Source organism: Acanthochromis polyacanthus, chromosome 22 (assembly GCF_021347895.1).
Source record: "Acanthochromis polyacanthus isolate Apoly-LR-REF ecotype Palm Island chromosome 22, KAUST_Apoly_ChrSc, whole genome shotgun sequence".
Taxonomy (NCBI): Eukaryota; Metazoa; Chordata; class Actinopteri; family Pomacentridae; genus Acanthochromis; species Acanthochromis polyacanthus.
In genome coordinates this window covers 1657111-1674838 of record NC_067134.1, presented here as the reverse complement: position 1 = coordinate 1674838, position 17728 = coordinate 1657111, and the positions used below count along the sequence as shown (strand labels likewise).

At 41.4% G+C, this 17728-nt stretch overlaps 4 protein-coding genes across 42 annotated transcripts in view; 2 read left to right on the top strand and 2 right to left on the bottom strand.

The window, feature by feature from the left end:
- Window positions 1-17728, top strand: part of LOC127531978 (zinc finger protein OZF-like) — a 205188-nt gene that overhangs the window by 54470 nt on the left and 132990 nt on the right. The gene's annotated exons all lie outside the window — the stretch shown is intronic.
- Window positions 1-17728, bottom strand: part of LOC127531907 (zinc finger protein 37 homolog) — a 269232-nt gene that overhangs the window by 131469 nt on the left and 120035 nt on the right. The window lies entirely within an intron of this gene.
- The window catches only part of LOC127531957 (zinc finger protein OZF-like), a 319989-nt gene that overhangs the window by 194672 nt on the left and 107589 nt on the right, over window positions 1-17728 (top strand). The gene's annotated exons all lie outside the window — the stretch shown is intronic.
- On the bottom strand, window positions 694-2957 carry LOC110945629 (NLR family CARD domain-containing protein 3-like). The gene has a single exon (XM_051942749.1). It carries the CDS (start codon window positions 2533-2535, stop codon window positions 694-696), a length of 1842 nt encoding a protein of 613 aa, XP_051798709.1. The 5' UTR covers window positions 2536-2957.

Sequence of the window (17728 nt, the reverse complement as noted above, 5' to 3'; positions counted from 1 at the left end):
ATGAACCACAGAAAACCTCCTGGTCTCCTGCTGCATGGTGTGGTTCAGCAGCTGAAGATCTAGTTCAATTCAATTCAATTCAATTTTATTTATATAGCGTCAATTACAGTCAAATCGTCTCAAGACGCTTTACAGAACCCAAATGCCTGACCCCCAGAGCAAGCCCAATAGTCTATTCTATTCTGTTGATCTGTGGAAAGTACAACGGAACCTGGAACCAAGACTTCACAGGTTCTTACAGGTTCTGGTTCTGTGATGCAGGTTCCAGGTTGTTCAGTTCCTGTAGTGGAAGAGGCCTCATTAAGAGAAACTAGAGCTAAAGGTCAGTAACACAACTGATCTGAGTCATACAAATACAGAAAACCTCCCACCTCAGCTGTTCTGATCATCATGAATAAAAACACATTATAAATGGTCATCAGTTGAACAGGTTGATGAGTCCTGACCTGAGAGCTTCCAGTTTACAGTGTGGACTCTCCAGTCCAGCAGAAAGACTCTCCACTCCTGAATCCTGCAGGTCGTTGTTAGTCAGGTCCAGCTCTGTCACACTGGAGGACTGGGAGCTGAGGACTGAGGACAGAGCTCCACAGCTTCTCTCTGACAGATTACAGCCACTCAGTCTGAAGAGACAAAAAGCACATTATACTGATGAAACAGCAGCAAAACGAAAAAGGATCTTCAGTCTCCAACTACTTACAGAACTTTCTTGGAGGCTTTGACCACTGGTAGCAGCCTCAGAAGAGCCTCCTCTGAAGCAGAGTATTTCTTCAGGTCAAACACGTCCAGATGTTCTTCTGATGACAGTAAGATGAAGACCAGAGCTGACCACTGAGCAGGAGACAGATTTTGCCTGCACAGACGTCCTGATCTCAGGGACTGTTGGATCGCCTCCACTACAGAAACATCATTCAGTTCATTCAGACAGTGGAACAGATTGATGATTCTCTCTGCAGACACATCCTCACTGATCTTCTCCTTGATGTACTCCACTGTTTTCTGATTGGTCTGTGAGCTAACTCCTGTCTGTGTCAGCAGGCCTTGTAGGAGATTCTGATTGGTCGGCAGTGATAGACCCAGGAGAAAGCGCAGGAACAAGTCCAGGTGTCCGTTTGGACTCTGTAAGGCCTCGTCCACAGCTCTCTGGTGAAGATGTTTTAGTTCAGGCTTCTTGGAGGCAGTTTGTTCTTTTTCCAGCAGGTTGATTCCGGAGTTGATGAAGGTCTGATAGACATGAAGAGCAGCCAGAAACTCCTGAACGCTCAGATGGACGAAGCAGAACACCTTGTCCTGGTACTGCCCTCTCTCCTCTTTAAAGACCTGTATGAACACTCCTGAGTACACTGAGGCTGATTCCACATCGATGCCACGTTCTCTCAGATCTTTCTCATAGAAGATCAGGTTTCCCTTTTGCAGCTGTTCAAAAGCCAGTTTAGCAAATGACTTAATGCACTGAATACTCTTCTCTGCACCGTACTTTTCTTTTGTGTGATCAATCTGAAATCTTAGAAACTCTGTGTACATCTCAGTCAGGGTTCTGGGTAGATCTTCTCCCTCTCTGGTTTCCAGCAGCTGTTCCAGAACTGTAGCAGTGATCCAGCAGAACACTGGGATGTGGCACATGATGTGGAGACTTCGTGACTTCTTCATGTGGGAGATGATGCTGCTGGCCTGCTCCTCATCTCTGGATCTCTTCCTGAAGTACTCATCCTTCTGTGGGTCGGTGAACCCTCTGACCTCTGTTATAGTGTTGATGAGGTTTTCAGGGATCTGCTTCGCTGCTGCAGGTCGTGTGGTTATCCAGAGGCGAGCAGAGGGCAACAGTTTTCCCCTGATAAGTTCCCTCAGCAAGACTTCCATTTTCATTGACTTTGTTACATCCACGGAGGGAATGCTGTCGACATTAAAGTCCAGATGAAGGCGATTCTCGTCCAGGCCATCAAACACAAACAGCAGTTTGAATCTGCTCTTCTTGTAGCTGCTGGTTCCTGATGACTGCAGAGCTGTAAAGATGTAATTCAGAGCCTTCACTGAGATGTGTTTAGTTTCTGGGATACAGAAATGAATGAGCTCTGCCAAACCAAACTCTTTTCCCTGCAGTGAATTCAGAGCACGGAAAGTGAACGGGAAAATAAGATGCACGTCTTGATTGGTTCTTTCTTCGGCCCAATCCAACACAAATTTGTGCACGAGGAATGTTTTTCCAATCCATGCAATCCCATTGGTCAGCACTGTTCTGATGGGTATGTATTTTCCAGAAGGATGCTGCAAAATGTCTCTGGGTTGGATCTGTGTCTCTGTGTCTGATCTCTTCCACACCTTGTCAATCTGTAGGACCTCATGCTGTGTGTTGACGTGCACGTCCCAGCCAGCTGTGATGTACAGCTCTGTGTAGATATCAACCAGAAGCTGCTTATCTGCTGCCCACCCCTCTGTTGTAACCTTAAACGTGTCCTGGAAGTTTGACTGAAGCTTCTGTTGGTAAAATCTGATGGGACGTGGTTTTGGTACCGGAACAGTCTCATCTGTGTCAAACATGAAGGGAATAGTGTGAAGTGTGTGTCTACAGAAACCTCTGTTGTCAGAAAAAGTAAACACAAGCAACTAGAAAAGCACTCGGAGAGCGCATACCTCCGCCATACCGTTTGTCTGTCTGTCCGTCTGCGTGTCCGTCTGTCTGTCTGTTTGTCTGTTTGTCTGTTATCAGCATAACTCAAAAAGTCATGGACGGATTTTCACCACATTTTTACAGGATGTCCGGAAGAGCAAGAGTAAGAATCGATTAGATTTTGGAGGTGATCCGAATCACCGTCTGGATCCAGGAATTTTTTGAAGGTCGAAGGACAATTGAGAGATGGCCGCCTGGCGGCCGCCGGTGTCCTAGCAGCCTTGCGGCCATCTCTCAATTCTGTTTTCCCCTCTTCTACATTTAGTACATTTAGTAAATAATAAAGGAATTACGTTAGAATTCTGTATTGAGTCTAACTTGTCCTAATACCAAAATAACATGAATCTGCTAGGACAAATGAGTAAAGTTTCAATATGTGATTACACTCGTGTATCCCTCTCGATGACGTTGTTTATCAAACTTAGTGCATTTACGCGTGTATATGTGTTACATTGTTTATTTATTTCTATCTAGAGTTCAGAATTGCATGACTCCTCTGACGAAGAGTATGTCCCAGACGCCCCAACATCTTCCTCCAAAGGTCGGGCATCTAAACGAAGCCGTCAGGCGGGCTATGGAGGCCGTGGTCGGGGAGCAACGCGAGCATCCCGAGCCAAAAAACGTCCTGCAGTCTCTTGACCTGACAAGCCGTGGGATTGGTAACTTTTCTGGAAGTTGCTGAGCCCTGATGCTCTCTCCTCCACAAGCAAAATAAATGTGCGCGCGGTTGCGTATTGCGTAGCTCGCCCACCTCTGCATGGGCTTGCTTGCTGTGCGCGTAACCGTTGATTGACAGCATGACAAAGCGGAAGCTCGAACTTGATTGGTCGGCAGCGACCGGCGCTTTTTGGAATAATGGGGGTCTATGAGAGGAAGGTGGAGCTCATGAATAAATTTTCCTATCGCGTCATAGTAACATTATATTATAGTATCGAACTCGACTAACACATTTAAGCTTTGTTAAACAATGATACATAAATTGAAAACAAACGGAAACTCCGGACACGAGCTTTAAAGTCTCACAAAGTGGAGTTGCAAAAACATTAAAGACATATGAAGAAACAGGTTCACATGAAGAGAGATTTGGTTCTGGTAGAAGCAGAGTCACGTCTGAAGCTGAAGATAAGTTCATCAGGGTCATCAGTCTTCGAAATAGACAAGACAGCCCCAGAAATAAGAGCTCCCCAGATAGCAAACTATGGGTGAATCAATGTTGAATCTATGTTGAGACCTAACGTTGAAATTATACAGAAAGCGCAAGGTTGATAAAATGTTGAGTCAACGTTTGCTTACATAGATTACATGTTTGCAAACATAGATTCAACATTAATTAAACATTGACCTGTCAAACATTTTAATTAAACCAAAATACAATGTAGATTCAATGGTATCTTTTAAACACAAACTTCAATGTTGACAAAATGTTGTTGAATCAACGTTGATCCAACCATCAGTCTTCAACCGTAACCACAATTCAACCTTCTTAACCCTAATTCAACATTGATTTAACATCTTTTGCTATCTGGGTAAAGTGTGATTTATGGTTGAAAAGCAAACGTTGACTCAACATTTTATCAACCTTGCGCTTTCTGTATAATTTCAACATTAGGTCTCAACATAGATTCAACATTGATTCACCCATAGTTTGCTATCTGGGTCAGCTAAACTCAACCAGGAGCAATAATGTGTCAGTGGATACTGTGCAGCGTAGACTGCAGGAATCTGGTCTGTATGGTGGAGGTAGCGTGATGGTCTGGGGTTGTTTTGCAGGGGGACAGACTGGTGATCTGCACGAAGTCACAGGAATTCTAAATCAGCATGGATACCACAGTATCTTACAGAGGCATGCCATTCCCTCTGGGCTGTGTTTAGTGGGACAGCCACTCACACTACAACAAGACAACGATCCAAAGCACACCTCCAAACTGTGTCAGAGGTAGAAGAGGAGGGGAAGCTAAGGATTATGACTTGGCCAGCTCAATCCCCTGACCTTAACCCCATCGAACTTGCATGGGATGAAATGGACAGAAACGTCAAGAACAAGGAACCCACAAGTGCTGCAAACCTTTATGAGATGTTGGCAGAAGCATGGGAGGAAATTTCAAGTGATTATCTCATGTCACTGATTGCAAGAATGCCTCTAATTTATCAAGCAGTTATCAAAGCTAAAGGAGGCTATTTTGATGAGTCACAGATTTAGACAGTTTATTAACAGTATTGTGATGGAGTGTATGCGTCTAAGTTGCTAGTTTCGATTGTTTTTCAACTGAGTCTTCCCCGGTTAGAAGGAAAAGGCGAACTCCATCAAATAGCAGGTCAGATGACATTTATTGCTGAACAGGAGGACTGGGATGTCAGTAGTATGACAGGAATGGGAGGAAATTAAATATGTATGTGTCTGTAGGTGTGTGTTGTATGTGTGTGTGTGTGTGGTTTTCTGAAACAGAAAGAAGGTGCATTAATGATACTGAACTTAAGGTGACATTACGTGAGGCAATGAGAAAAGACATGTAGTATCACCCAGAAGCCAACAGAGGGAGCTCTAACACAAGAAGTGTACTTTTAAATGCCAAATATAAGAAATATAATAAAAATGCCAAACCAGGCGAAATATGGGGAAATATGTTATATACAAGCAAGTATAATACAATGGCAGGGGAGTATCGATTATTAGACAGCGGATGACTATTTATGAGCATACGTGGAATGGTGATAGGGCCGTTAGCATTAGCTGGGAAACACTGGGACATCAACTTCACACTTTGGGCAACAACAGGAAAATGAACAGACCTAGCCTTGCAAAAACATACTTACATCTTAGGGACGCACATGGAACTCATACACACACAGGATGGAACAGGGATGTTAAAATCTACTCCATGGATGCTGCCTTTATGGCATTAGGACACGCTAAACTGAACAGTACAGCTCGGCTCAAGAGGAAGCCAGTGTGAAGTACTACAAACCAATGCATTATGGGAAATGAAGTTTACCGACTTTTAACAAGTATTATATGCTGGATGCTTTAATTTTGTTTTCAGTGTTCTTATCTATAGTTCTACTGTGATTAGAAATGAAACATGGCTAAATTGCATTCATAATTTAGGTAATATGAACCAATCACAGACAAATTAAGGGCGAGTCCAAACTTTTGCCTGGTAGTGTATATATACACTCAACAAAAATCTAAACGCAACACTTTTGTTTTTGCTCCCATTTTTTATGAGATGAACTCAAAGATCTAAAACTTTTTCCACATACACAATATCACCATTTCTCTTAAATATTGTTCACAAATCTGTCTAAATCTGTGATAGTGAGCACTTCTCCTTTGCTGAGATAATCCATCCCACCTCACAGGTGTGCCATATCAAGATGCTGATTAGACACCATGATTAGTGCACAGGTGTGCCTTAGACTGCCCACAATAAAAAGCCACTCTGAAAGGTGCAGTTTTGTTTTATTGGGGGCGGGGGGTCCACTCCTCTTCAATGGCTGTATGAAGTTGCTGGATATTGGCAGGAACTGGTACACGCTGTCCTATACGCCGATCCAGAGCATCCCAAACATGCTCAATGGGTGACATGTCTGGTGAGTATGCTGGCCATGCAAGAACTGGGACATTTTCAGCTTCCAAGAATTGTGTACAGATCCTTGCAACATGGGGCCGTGCATTATCCTGCTGCAACATGAGGTGATGTTCTTGGATGTATGGCACAACAATGGGCCTCAGGATCTCGTCACGGTATCTCTGTACATTCAAAATGCCATCAATAAAATGCTCCTGTGTTCTTGGTCCATAACAGATGCCTGCCCATACCATAACCCCACCGCCACCATGGGCCACTCCATCCACAACATTGACATCAGAAAACCGCTCACCCACACGATGCCACACACGCTGTCTGCCATCTGCCCTGAACAGTGTAAACCGGGATTCATCCGTGAAGAGAACACCTCTCCAACGTGCCAGACGCCATCCAATGTGAGCATTTGCCACTCAAGTCGGTTACGACGACGAACTGAAGTCAGGTCGAGACCCGATGAGGACGACGAGCATGCAGATGAGCTTCAATTTGATGGGATTTTTCTTCATTGCAAAAAAAATATGAAACACCACATGCTACACATGACCTGTATAATAACTTTACAGCACAGAACAATCCTATAACAAACATGAGACTGAGAAAGATTTTGTTGCTATGGTAACAAGATTATCTGTAAGCCGGACGGAATAATAAAATAGTGAAAATTTGACAAACAATTTCAAAGTTAAATTCTATTGAAATTTTTAAAAAAAAGACAAACCATGTCTTGTGATTTGTGGTCAGTGTGAGACAGCAGACTATAATTTCCAGTTAAACATACAAAATACCTTTTAAATGGTATCAAAACTGTCAAAATTGTGATGACGAGTTCAAAATATAACCCAATTATAACAGACTTCTACCAGAATTCATCATATGTCATAACACTATTGCAAAGACTATTTCCATTACGAAGCTAAATTTTCAAATGCTTTTGCAGTTTTTATTTTAATTACATTTTTATCAGTTCCATCCTGTTGTGCTGTGTGGTAATTCTCTGAGAACAGTACAGAGACGAAAACATAAAATACAGGTTGGAGTCATTTCTTACATGTACCAGTATCATATAAAACTAGACAAGCCCTCAGTAGAGGGCGCCCTCTACTGGCGAAAACCCTGTCCTCCCTATACAAATGATGCAATATGTATCAATTTTGATCATCGTATGTATATCCCTTCCTACTTGATCTGCTGACCTGTAACTCCACAACTGAGCAGGGGACCTTAGACTGATCTTCAGTGCCAAGTTTGATTATCCTGACTTCAGCACTTGCAGAGATATCTGACTGGACATACACACATACATACTTACCCAGCCAGATACCACACCGAATGCAGTAACCCCGCTGACGTTCGTCAGGCGTGGCTAATAAAGGCAGTCATTCAAGTTAATTCAAAGTTAATCCTAGAAAAAGGAAAGGATATTACCACAGTTAACTGATCTAATTCAGGTTAATTAACCTTAATTAGAACTGTTAAATACAACTTGCATAACTAGACATTTCAGCAGTTTCTTCAAAGGACCTGAAAACAAACGTACACCTCCCGAACAATAACTCTTTCTATAGGAAAAAACAAGTGAAGGCAAATACACAATTATCAAATAAGCAGGAAAAGATGCATTCATTTGGGTCTGATGTTTAATTATTATAATAGATTACATGTACAATATATTTCTCACAGTTTTATTTGATTATTGAGTTATATTAAATGTGACCTTTGCAGATTTAACCCGCTGAAACTCATTGATGATATTAATGTAATTTCTTTTCCTTTTTAAACTGTTTTAGCCTCTAATCAAGAAAACAATGAGACTTTATCATTGTTTGAATTTTTCAGGATTTTGTGAAAATGTTACAAAATTTCAACAGCCACTCTTCGTGTATGCAGATATTACAACTTAATTTTTAACAAAATCCACAGATGATTAGGCATTGATGATTCAATAGTATCAAAATATGTATCCTGAAATGAATTGTATTGATATGAAATTGTTGAATACGGCACAATAAAATGCAAACGAATTTAACAAGTCAAATCTCTAATTGCAATCCCTGTTAGAATGCACCGCCACACAACAGAAAAGCTGTAAGAAAATTATCTTATTACAATTTTATTTTATTATTTTGAACTTACAAAAGTGGAATTGTATTAAATCAGTCCTCCACTATTAGTTTATATTTACATATTGGAATTACTGGAACATTATAATGATTTCTGGTGTCTGAAGACTCTTAACTGGTGTATTTCATTCTCCTCTGTGTCTCCTTATACACACGTGGACAAAATTGTTGGTACCCCTCAGTTAAAGAAGGAAAAACCCACAATTCTCACTGAAATCACTTGAAACTCACAAAAGTAACAATAAATAAAAATTTATTGAAAATTAAATAATCAAAAACAGCCATTACTTTTGAATTGTTGATTAACATAATTATTTAAAAAAACAAACTAATGAAACAGGCCTGGACAAAAATGATGGTACCTCTATAAAAGATTGAAAACTATTTGACCAGAGTGACATGATTAACTCAGGTGTGTCATTTAATTGACATCACAGGTGTTTCCAAACTCATAATCAGTCAGTCTGCCTATTTAAAGGGAGACAAGTAGTCACCCTGCTGTTTGGTGAAAAGGTGTGTACTACACTGAACATGGACAACAGAAAGCGAAGGAGAGAATTGTCCCAGGACATCCGAAAAAAAATTATAGACAAACATCTTAAAGGTAAAGGCTATAAGACCATCTCTAAACAGCTTGAAGTTCCTGTGACAACAGTGGCTCATATTATTCAGAAGTTCAAGACCCACGGGACAGTAGCCAACCTCCCTGGACGTGGCCGCAAGAGGAAAATTGATGACAAATTGAAGAGACGGATCGTTGGAATTGTATCCAAAGAGCCCAGAGCAACCTCCAAAGAAATTAAAGGTGAACTCCAAGGCCAAGGTACATCAGTGTCAGATCGCACCATTCGTCGTTGTTTGAGCCAAAGTGGACTTCATGGAAGACGACCAAGGAGGACACCACTGCTGAAAAAACTCATAAAAAAGCGAGACTGGAATTTGCAAAAATGCATGTTGACAAGCCACAAAGCTTCTGGGAGAATGTCCTTTGGACAGATGAGACCAAACTGGAGCTTTTTGGTAAGGCACATCAACTCTATGTTCATAGACTCAAAAACCAAGCATACGAAGAAAAGAACACTGTCCCTACGGTGAAACATGGAGGAGGCTCAGTAATGTTTTGGGGCTGCTTTGCTGCATCTGGCACAGGGTGTCTTGAAAGTGTGCAAGGTACGATGAAATCTGAAGACTATCAAGGCATTCTGGAGAGAAATGTGCTGCCTAGTGTCAGAAAGCTTGGTCTCAGTCGCAGGTCATGGGTCTTCCAACAGGACAACCATCCAAAACACACAGCCAAAAACACCCAAGAATGGCTGAGAGAAAAGCGTTGGACTATTCTAAAGTGGCCTTCTATGAGCCCAGATCTGAATCCCATTGAACATATGTGGAAGGAGCTGAAACATGCCATTTGGAGAAGACACCCATCAAACCTGAGACAACTGGAGCTGTTTGCTCATGAGGAGTGGGCCAAAATACCTGTTGACAGCTGCAGAACGCTCATTGACAAATACAGAAATCGTTTAATTGCAGTGATTGCCTCAAAAGGTTGTGCAACAAAATATTAAGTTATGGGTACCATCATTTTTGTCCAGCCCTATTTCATTAGTTTGTTTTTTTAAATAATTATGTTAATCAACAATTCAAAAGTGATGGCTGATTTTGATTATTTAATTTTCAATAAATTTTTATTTATTGTTACTTTTGTGAGTTTCAAGTGATTTCAGTGAGAATTGTGGGTTTTTCCTTCTTTAACTGAGGGGTACCAACAATTTTGTCCACGTGTGTATGTGAAACTAAAGGCAGCAGTTTTTTTTTTTTAACTGTGAAGCACAAACGAGCATCACACTGCAGTTGATGTGTGTACCTGCTACTATACTGTTAATGCTAGACTAAATTAACTGGGTAAACTTTTAAACTTAACCCCATAGGCCGTGGTATACAGTACAGATACTGTATATTATTGTATAGATGGTACAACTGATTAATTTACTCCTGACCTGGTGAGGGGTCCTTCTGTGTAAACAAGCAGCATCCCTTAAACCCCAGTGTTGCATTTTTGCACCATAGAAAGAAATCCCTAAAAATCACAAGTAGAGTTGAAGACAAAATTATTAGGCCCGCTAAGGAATTTAAGATTTTTTTTTCAAAAAAGTCTCAAGCGCTGTTAAACAGATCAAGGAATTTTTAACATAGCTTTTCCAGATATCCTAGTTTTATTTTGGAGCTTACAATATTTTATTTTGCACACAGAAACAAGATTATTTAATGAAAAACAAAAACTACCAGGGTCATTACTAGCCCACTTCATGCTAACAGTCAGTTGTATTTCCTTTTTGCTGGATAACAGCTTCCAGTCGTTTGTTGAAATTTGTAGCGAGTCTCTGACATCTCCTGAGGAATCCTAGCCTGTTCTTTGGTAAATCTCTCAGCTCCTCCAGATCTGATGGTCTTCTGGCATGGACCTTGGTCTTCAGTTGACCCCACAGATTTTCAGTGGGATCCCAGTCAGGGCTTTGTGCAGGCCAGTCAGTCACGTTCACTTTGGTCTTCTGGAAGTAGATCTTCACCAGGAGCAACGCAAGTTTTGGGTCGTTGTCATGTTGGAAGACCCAGACCCAGTTTAGCAGCTGACTGATGGAGGTTTTCTTTCTAAATCTTTATATATCCTTCTTTCTTCATGATTCCTTAAACCTTGACCAGATTCCCAGTTCCAGACGCACTGAAGCGTCCAACAGCATGATACTGCCACCACCATGTTTAACTGTGGGGACGGAGTCTCTACGACCAAAGAGCTCTAGTTTGGTCTCATCTGAATGTGACAGGAGGATGTTTTCCTCCTGGCCACTGTGAGGCACTGTGCCAGCAGTGTGGGTACCTTAATTGCTGGGCGGTACCATGCGCTGTTTATATTCAGGTGTGCAGCAGTGGAGTTCACTGTGCAGGGGAAGGCAGAAATGTCCTAGGTGTAGTGGAGACCATCGAGTAGAGGAGTGTAGAGAGATTAACAGCCCAAAGTGCTGTAATTGCGGAGGACAACATGCAGTGACCTATGGTGGGTGTGTGGTTAGGAGAAAAGCAGTGGAAGTCCAAAAGGTTAAAGTAGCACGTAACATCTCGTATGCTGAAGCTGTAAGGAAAGTCCAGGAGCAGAGTACAGTAGGAAGTAAAGGCAGCGCTAAGCAAGGTGATGTTATGAAGAAAGCTAATGTATCAATGGATGAGCTGATAGTCTTCTTAGCTTATGTGATAAACTGCACTGAACAGGTGAAGCATAAAACTGATAAAGTAAAAATAATTGTGAAGGGAGCAGAGTTGTTCCTTGGTATGAAAGGGGTCACATGGGAGCAAGTTAACATGAGACTGGAGGAGGAGCAGAGGAGAGGGGGAGTGACGGCTGGAATATCCTGATTTTCCTCCAATGGAATGCTCGAAGTTTAATGGCAAATGGTCAGGAGCTAAAGGGTTATGTGCAGAGCTGCACAAAAAAGCCAGATATTATCTGTGTCCAGGAAACTTTTTTGGGGCCATCTTTAGAATTTAGAATTAGAGGGTATGAGTGTGTAAGAAGGGATAGACAGGTGGGTAGTGGAGGATGTGCAATATTTCTAAGGGAAGGAGTGCAATATAGAGTTGTAGGGAAAGGAAGGAACTTGGAGTTTATAGTTTTAGAGGTTTGGGCAAAAGAGGGTAAAATGAGAGTGGTAAATTTTTATAATCCATGTAACAGGCTATCAATGGAAGGGTTGCAGGAGTTAAGTGTTCACTTAGAAGGTAGGGTGGTATGCTGTGGGGATTTTAATGCACATAGTTCACTGTGGGATGGGTATGATGATGTGAATGGGTCAGTGGTAGAAGAATTGATGGATGAAAGGAATTTGGTAGTGTTAAATGATGGGAGTATGACAAAGATTAATGTTTATAATGGGAGTGAATCAGCTGTGGATCTTACGTTGGCATCGGAATGTATTGCAGGAGTTTGCACATGGAGAGTAGATGGTGAAACAACTATAGGTAGTGATCACTATCCAATAGTAGTTGAACTGGGTCTCAGTTTGGAGGAAGTTTGCACAGGGGGGGTGGGAAGGTGGATTTATGATGGGGTTAAATGGGATAAGTTTAAGTATATTTGTGATGTTGAAATAAAGAGAGTAAATGTAAATGCCAATATTAATGATTTTAATACATTCTTTTGCAGTGCAGTATTGGAAGCAGCTAAGCAGACAATAAGGAGGAAGGAAAAGAGAGGTAAGAGGAAGATGGTGCCCTGGTGGTCTGTTGAGTGTACTAATGCTGTTAAGGAGAGAAATAAGGCCTTTAAATCATTTAAAAGAAATATATGTTATCAAAATCTTTGTGAGTACAAGCGGAAAGTGGCACTTGTGAGAAGAGTAGTAAAAGAGGCCAAGAGGTCATGCTGGAGGAGTTACTGTGAAACATTAGGAAGACAAACATCTGTGAGTCAGGTGTGGGGGACTATTAGGAGAATGTCGGGTAATAATAAACGGTTTGGATATCCAGTTATAGCGAGTGGAGATAGGGTTGTGTTAGATGATAAAGGAAAAGCAGAAGTGTTAGTACAGCATTTTGTGAAAGTCCATAGTAATGGAAATCTGGGTGTAGAAGAAAGAGGGGCAAGAAGAAAGACAGTGGGGAACCACATTGAAGCCCTTGAGGATGTTGATGACTATGAAATTGCAGTAAATGTAGAGTTTTCAATGGAGGAGCTTAATATGGCATTAAATGACTGTGGGAAAACTACACCTGGAGAGGATGATATTAGTTACTGCATGCTGAGGAATCTCAGCGAAAGTAGTAAGAGAGTTTTGTTGAGGTTGTATAATAGAGTGTGGGTAGAGAGTAATCTGCCAGAGCAGTGGAAGAAGGCGATAGTTGTCCCAATATGTAAGCCGGGTAAAGATCCCTGCCAAGCTGCAAGTTATAGACCCATAGCTTTAACATCACATGTGGGAAAGCTGATGGAAAAAATGATCAATAATAGACTACTGTTCTTTCTTGAGAGTAATGAGTTGTTAAAAGGTCACCAATATGGGTTTAGGAAAGGTAGAAGCACAGTAGACCCTTCGTTAATTTTAGAAGAGGAGGTCCGGAAGGCCCAAGGTAACAAAGAATGTGTGGCTGCCGTGTTCTTTGATGTTGAGAAAGCGTATGATATGATGTGGAGGGAGGGTTTGATCATTAGGCTACATCAGATGGGTCTACGAGGAAGGATTTTAAGGTGGGTTAGGGACTTTCTATCAGGAAGAACAATAGCTGTACGAGTAGGGGGGATGTTAGTTCGGAGTATGTCGTTGAAAATGGAACACCACAGGGTAGCATTGTTAGTCCAGTAATTTTTTCTATTATGATTAATGAAATTTTTTGTAACGTGGAGTCCTCGGTTGGAGTGTCACTATTTGCTGATGATGGTGTAATGTGGAAAAGAGGTAGGAACATCAAGTATATAGTTAAAAAAGTATAACAAGGTATCAATAAGGTAGAAAGCTAGGCATTAAAGTGGGGTTTTAGATTTTCTGTAGATAAAACTAAGGTCATGTTTCTAACTAGAAAGAGAGTAAGCAATGATATTAAGTTGACATTATATGGGCAAAACTTGGAAAGAGTGAATGAGTTTAAATATTTAGGACTATGGTTTGATAGCAGGCTGACTTGGAGGTTGCATATTCGGAAAACTGAGGAGAGATGTAAGAAGGTAGTGAATGTGATGAGATGCCTTAGAGGGCGGGACTGGGGAGCAAGTCGAGTATGCTTAAAAATAGTGTACACAGCATTAATCAGATCTGTTATTGATTTTGGATGTGTAGTATATAATTCGGCAGCACAAAGTAATTTAATGAAATTAGATGTAGTGCAGAGCCAGGCGCTGAGGATTTGTTGTGGAGCAATGAAGTCAACTCCAGTGTCTGCCCTTCAGGTAGAGTTAGGAGAGATGCCTCTAAAATATAGAAGACTGCAGCTACTGTTGTCATATTGGGCAGGTCTTAGGGGTCATAAAAGTAATCATCCAGGTTTAAAACTGTTATGTAGTTGTCAAGAAGGGGAGCGAGCTCAGCTGAACAGTTTTGGGTGGATAAGTAGACGAAAAGCTCGAGACTTTGGTATTGCACAGATGGATGTTAGTCCTGCTGTTCCGATCTCTGTAGTCCCCCCATGGATATTGAAAAGGCCTGATGTAGATCTTGAGCTACAGGGAAAGAAATGTAGTAGTAGTAGTGTAACAGGATATATAGAGAAGAGGTTTTCCTCCTGGCTATCAATATATACAGATGCGTCAAGGTTAGAAGATGGGAGGGTTGGGATTGCTTTTGTTATTCCAAGTCTTGACATTAGAGTTTTTAAAAGGGTAAATGATAATATAGCAGTGTTTACGGGAGAGTTAGTGGCAATTTTGTTTGCGTTACACTGGGTAGAAGAAAGTGCAGCAATGCAAGTAGTTATAGCATCTGATTCCAGTAGTGCATTAATGAGTATACAAAATATGAGGTCTGAGTCGAGGCAAGATATAGTATACGATATATTACAAGTGGTTTATCGAATAAACGTGTCTGGAAAACAATTAGTTTTTCTTTGGGTACCAGCACACATAGGAGTTGAAGGGAATGAGCTGGCAGATGCCTATGCAAAGAGAGGGGCAAGAAAAGAGATGGTGGATTCTCAAGTTAAGTACAGCAAGGCTGAAATTAAGAGCATAGTTAAAAAGAAGTTAGAGAGTGAATGGGAGAGAGATTGGGATGAGGAGGTAAAGGGACGGTTTTATTATTCATTTCAAAAGAAGATTAGGGGGCCAGGGGTTGGGGGTCTGTTGGCAAGGAAGGAAGAAGATGTAGTAGCGAGATTGAGATTTGGACATACACGATTGAATAGTACTCTGAAACTGATTGGAAAGCATCCTACGGGGCAGTGTGAAAATTGTGAGGAGAATGAGACAGTTGAGCATGTTTTGATGAGATGCAGGAAGTATGAACAGCAAAGAAGAGTTTTAAGTAGACGTTTGGAGAATAGAGGGTTAATCTTTTCTTTGGGGACTGTTTTGCAGAGAGACTCTACGTTCGATGTATATAAAGAGCTGCTGACGTTTCTTCGTGTCACTGGGTTAATTAGGAGAGTTTAAGAAGATGTTGAATGCTGGGGCCTTCCTAGCCCACACTCCTTACCGGAAGGTGGCGGTAAATGCAACCTAAAGTTTTTTGCCAACCGCCATAAAACAAAAAGAAGAAGAAGAAGAAGAAGATGGAGTTCACTGTCTTCCACTCTGGTTGCTGTCGTGGTGGCTGTGTTTGGCCTGGCGGTGTTCTGGATGTAGCCACATTCTTGGTGTCCAGCTGCTGTAATTGCTGTCGAGGCGCCGTCTGCAATATGTAAGTGCTCTGGTCCTTTTCTTGTTGCATGCATTTACATTCACTGCTTAAAATCACAGCTTCTTTTAGTGTGGCTGATTGCTGGCCTGGGGGAGACGATCAGCTGGAGCCCTGCAGTGTGTGTGATTGTTGGTCGGCTCCAGGTGTGTGGCCAAGACGTGGATGGGCTGTATTTCCAGGGTTTATATCCTCGGCTCACCGGGTATGCGAATTTTGGCCATTTAAATTGGTTGATTTTTAGATCCATCTATTTAATTCTAGATTTTTCTCTTTTCTTTTTAGCTTTCCAGCGTCCAGTCATCACCACATGGACCCGTGCTGCTTGTTTTGGTTGCTTCGGTTTTCTTGTTTTTGGTATTGCTTTGTTTATTTAATTTTCAGCTGCCAACTTAGGGCGGAGTACCATGTGGGCCCAGCACTGCTGAGTGCAGCCTGGGCCTGTTGTGTGCAGAGGCCGTGTCACCTGTTTGGACTTTGGAGGACTAATGCCTGGTGACACGGGCTCCTGCAAATGTTCAGCTGATTTGGGTTTTTGTCTGATGATTTAGATATTGCTTTAATTTCTTTTGCTAGTTTTGTTTGCTTTTTTGTATTAGTTTATTTAATTGTTTGTTTTTTGTGTTGCTTTTGTGAGTGTATTTTGTTTTATGGTTTGGATGTAATTCCTTGTTCTGTTCCTTTTCTCCACACCAGTGCTGGTGAGTTTGGGCATGTTTTATTAATTTTTCTTTGTCTTCTGTTCTAGGTGCTGTGGCTTACTGCGGCAGTTATTCCCTGGTGGTCGTACTTTCTTCACGGTTCGCTTCTTTTGTTTGATTTTGCGTGTGTATGGTTTGCAGTGTCACGGGTGATTACTTTGAGGATTCTTTGCCCCTTTTGGTTGTCCTGCCGCAGGGTAAGCCTCAGCCAAGAGTTGAGTTCTTTGTTGCCCATTCTTCCTTTTAGTTGATGTATGTTAACTGGTGTGGATTGTTTTCTTTTGTTTTTTTTGACAATTTGTTAAATAAACCTTGTTAAATTGGACATGTCTCGGCCCTCCTGTGTTAATTGAACCGGTGTGATCTGAGTTGGCCTAGTGACTGGAAACTCACCAGAGCTAGATTTCCTGGGTGCTAGCCCCAGGTGGCATTGTCGAAACCATAGTTGGTCTGATTAAGTACCAAGATCCCGTCTAAATCTCGCCACATGAAGGATACACTTCCAGTCTTCATAATCTTTCTCCAGGTTGTCCTCAGCAGACTTCAGTCTGGCTTGAAGGTTTCTCTTCTGTGGAAACGGAGGGTTCGGGTTCAGTCCATTTCTGTGCCGGGCTCTAGTGACCGTCTTCTTTGACGCTACAATTCCTGACTCCTCTAAGTCATCATTAACCAGTGTTTTGGTGGTTGTTCTAGCATCTTTAGACACATCTCTCACAGGTTTTCTTTCCAGAGTCTTTGAAATCTTTGGCTTCCTCCCTCTGCCAGACTTGTTCTGTGCTGTGTGGCTCTCTCTGAATTTCTTGATGAGACTTCACTCCACTTCTGGACACTTGGAAATGCTGTGATAACTTTGTAGACCCTTCTCCTGCTTTGTTAACATCAACAATTATTTTTCTATTTTTGTTTTTGGCATGGTGCTTTCTCAAGTAATAGCTCAAATCCTTATGTTTTTATACTGTGTGTAAAGTGCAGGACAACCCCAGTTTTAACTTGATTATTACAAGCTGTGAGCATTACAAAGTTAAAGCACATGATTGTGTGGTGCACACGAGTGTGCAACCACATTTGTTATTTTGTGATACACTAAGTACATTACATTTTACATGCATGCAGTACACAAACACATTTTTGTAATTTGGACCATTATTCTAAATTTTTGTTAGGTATCCCTAAATAAATTTTAAATACTTTCTGACTAAATTGGTAATAAGAAAAAGTAATAGCAGTAGATGCTTGGCAGGAACAATGTAATATCGCCTGTCACCACTAGGCGGCAGCA

Bases quoted from the DNA above. Each gene is read 5' to 3' on its own strand.
- LOC110945629 (XM_051942749.1), bottom strand. From the start codon at position 2,535: ATGTTTGACACAGATGAGACTGTTCCGGTACCAAAACCACGTCCCATC.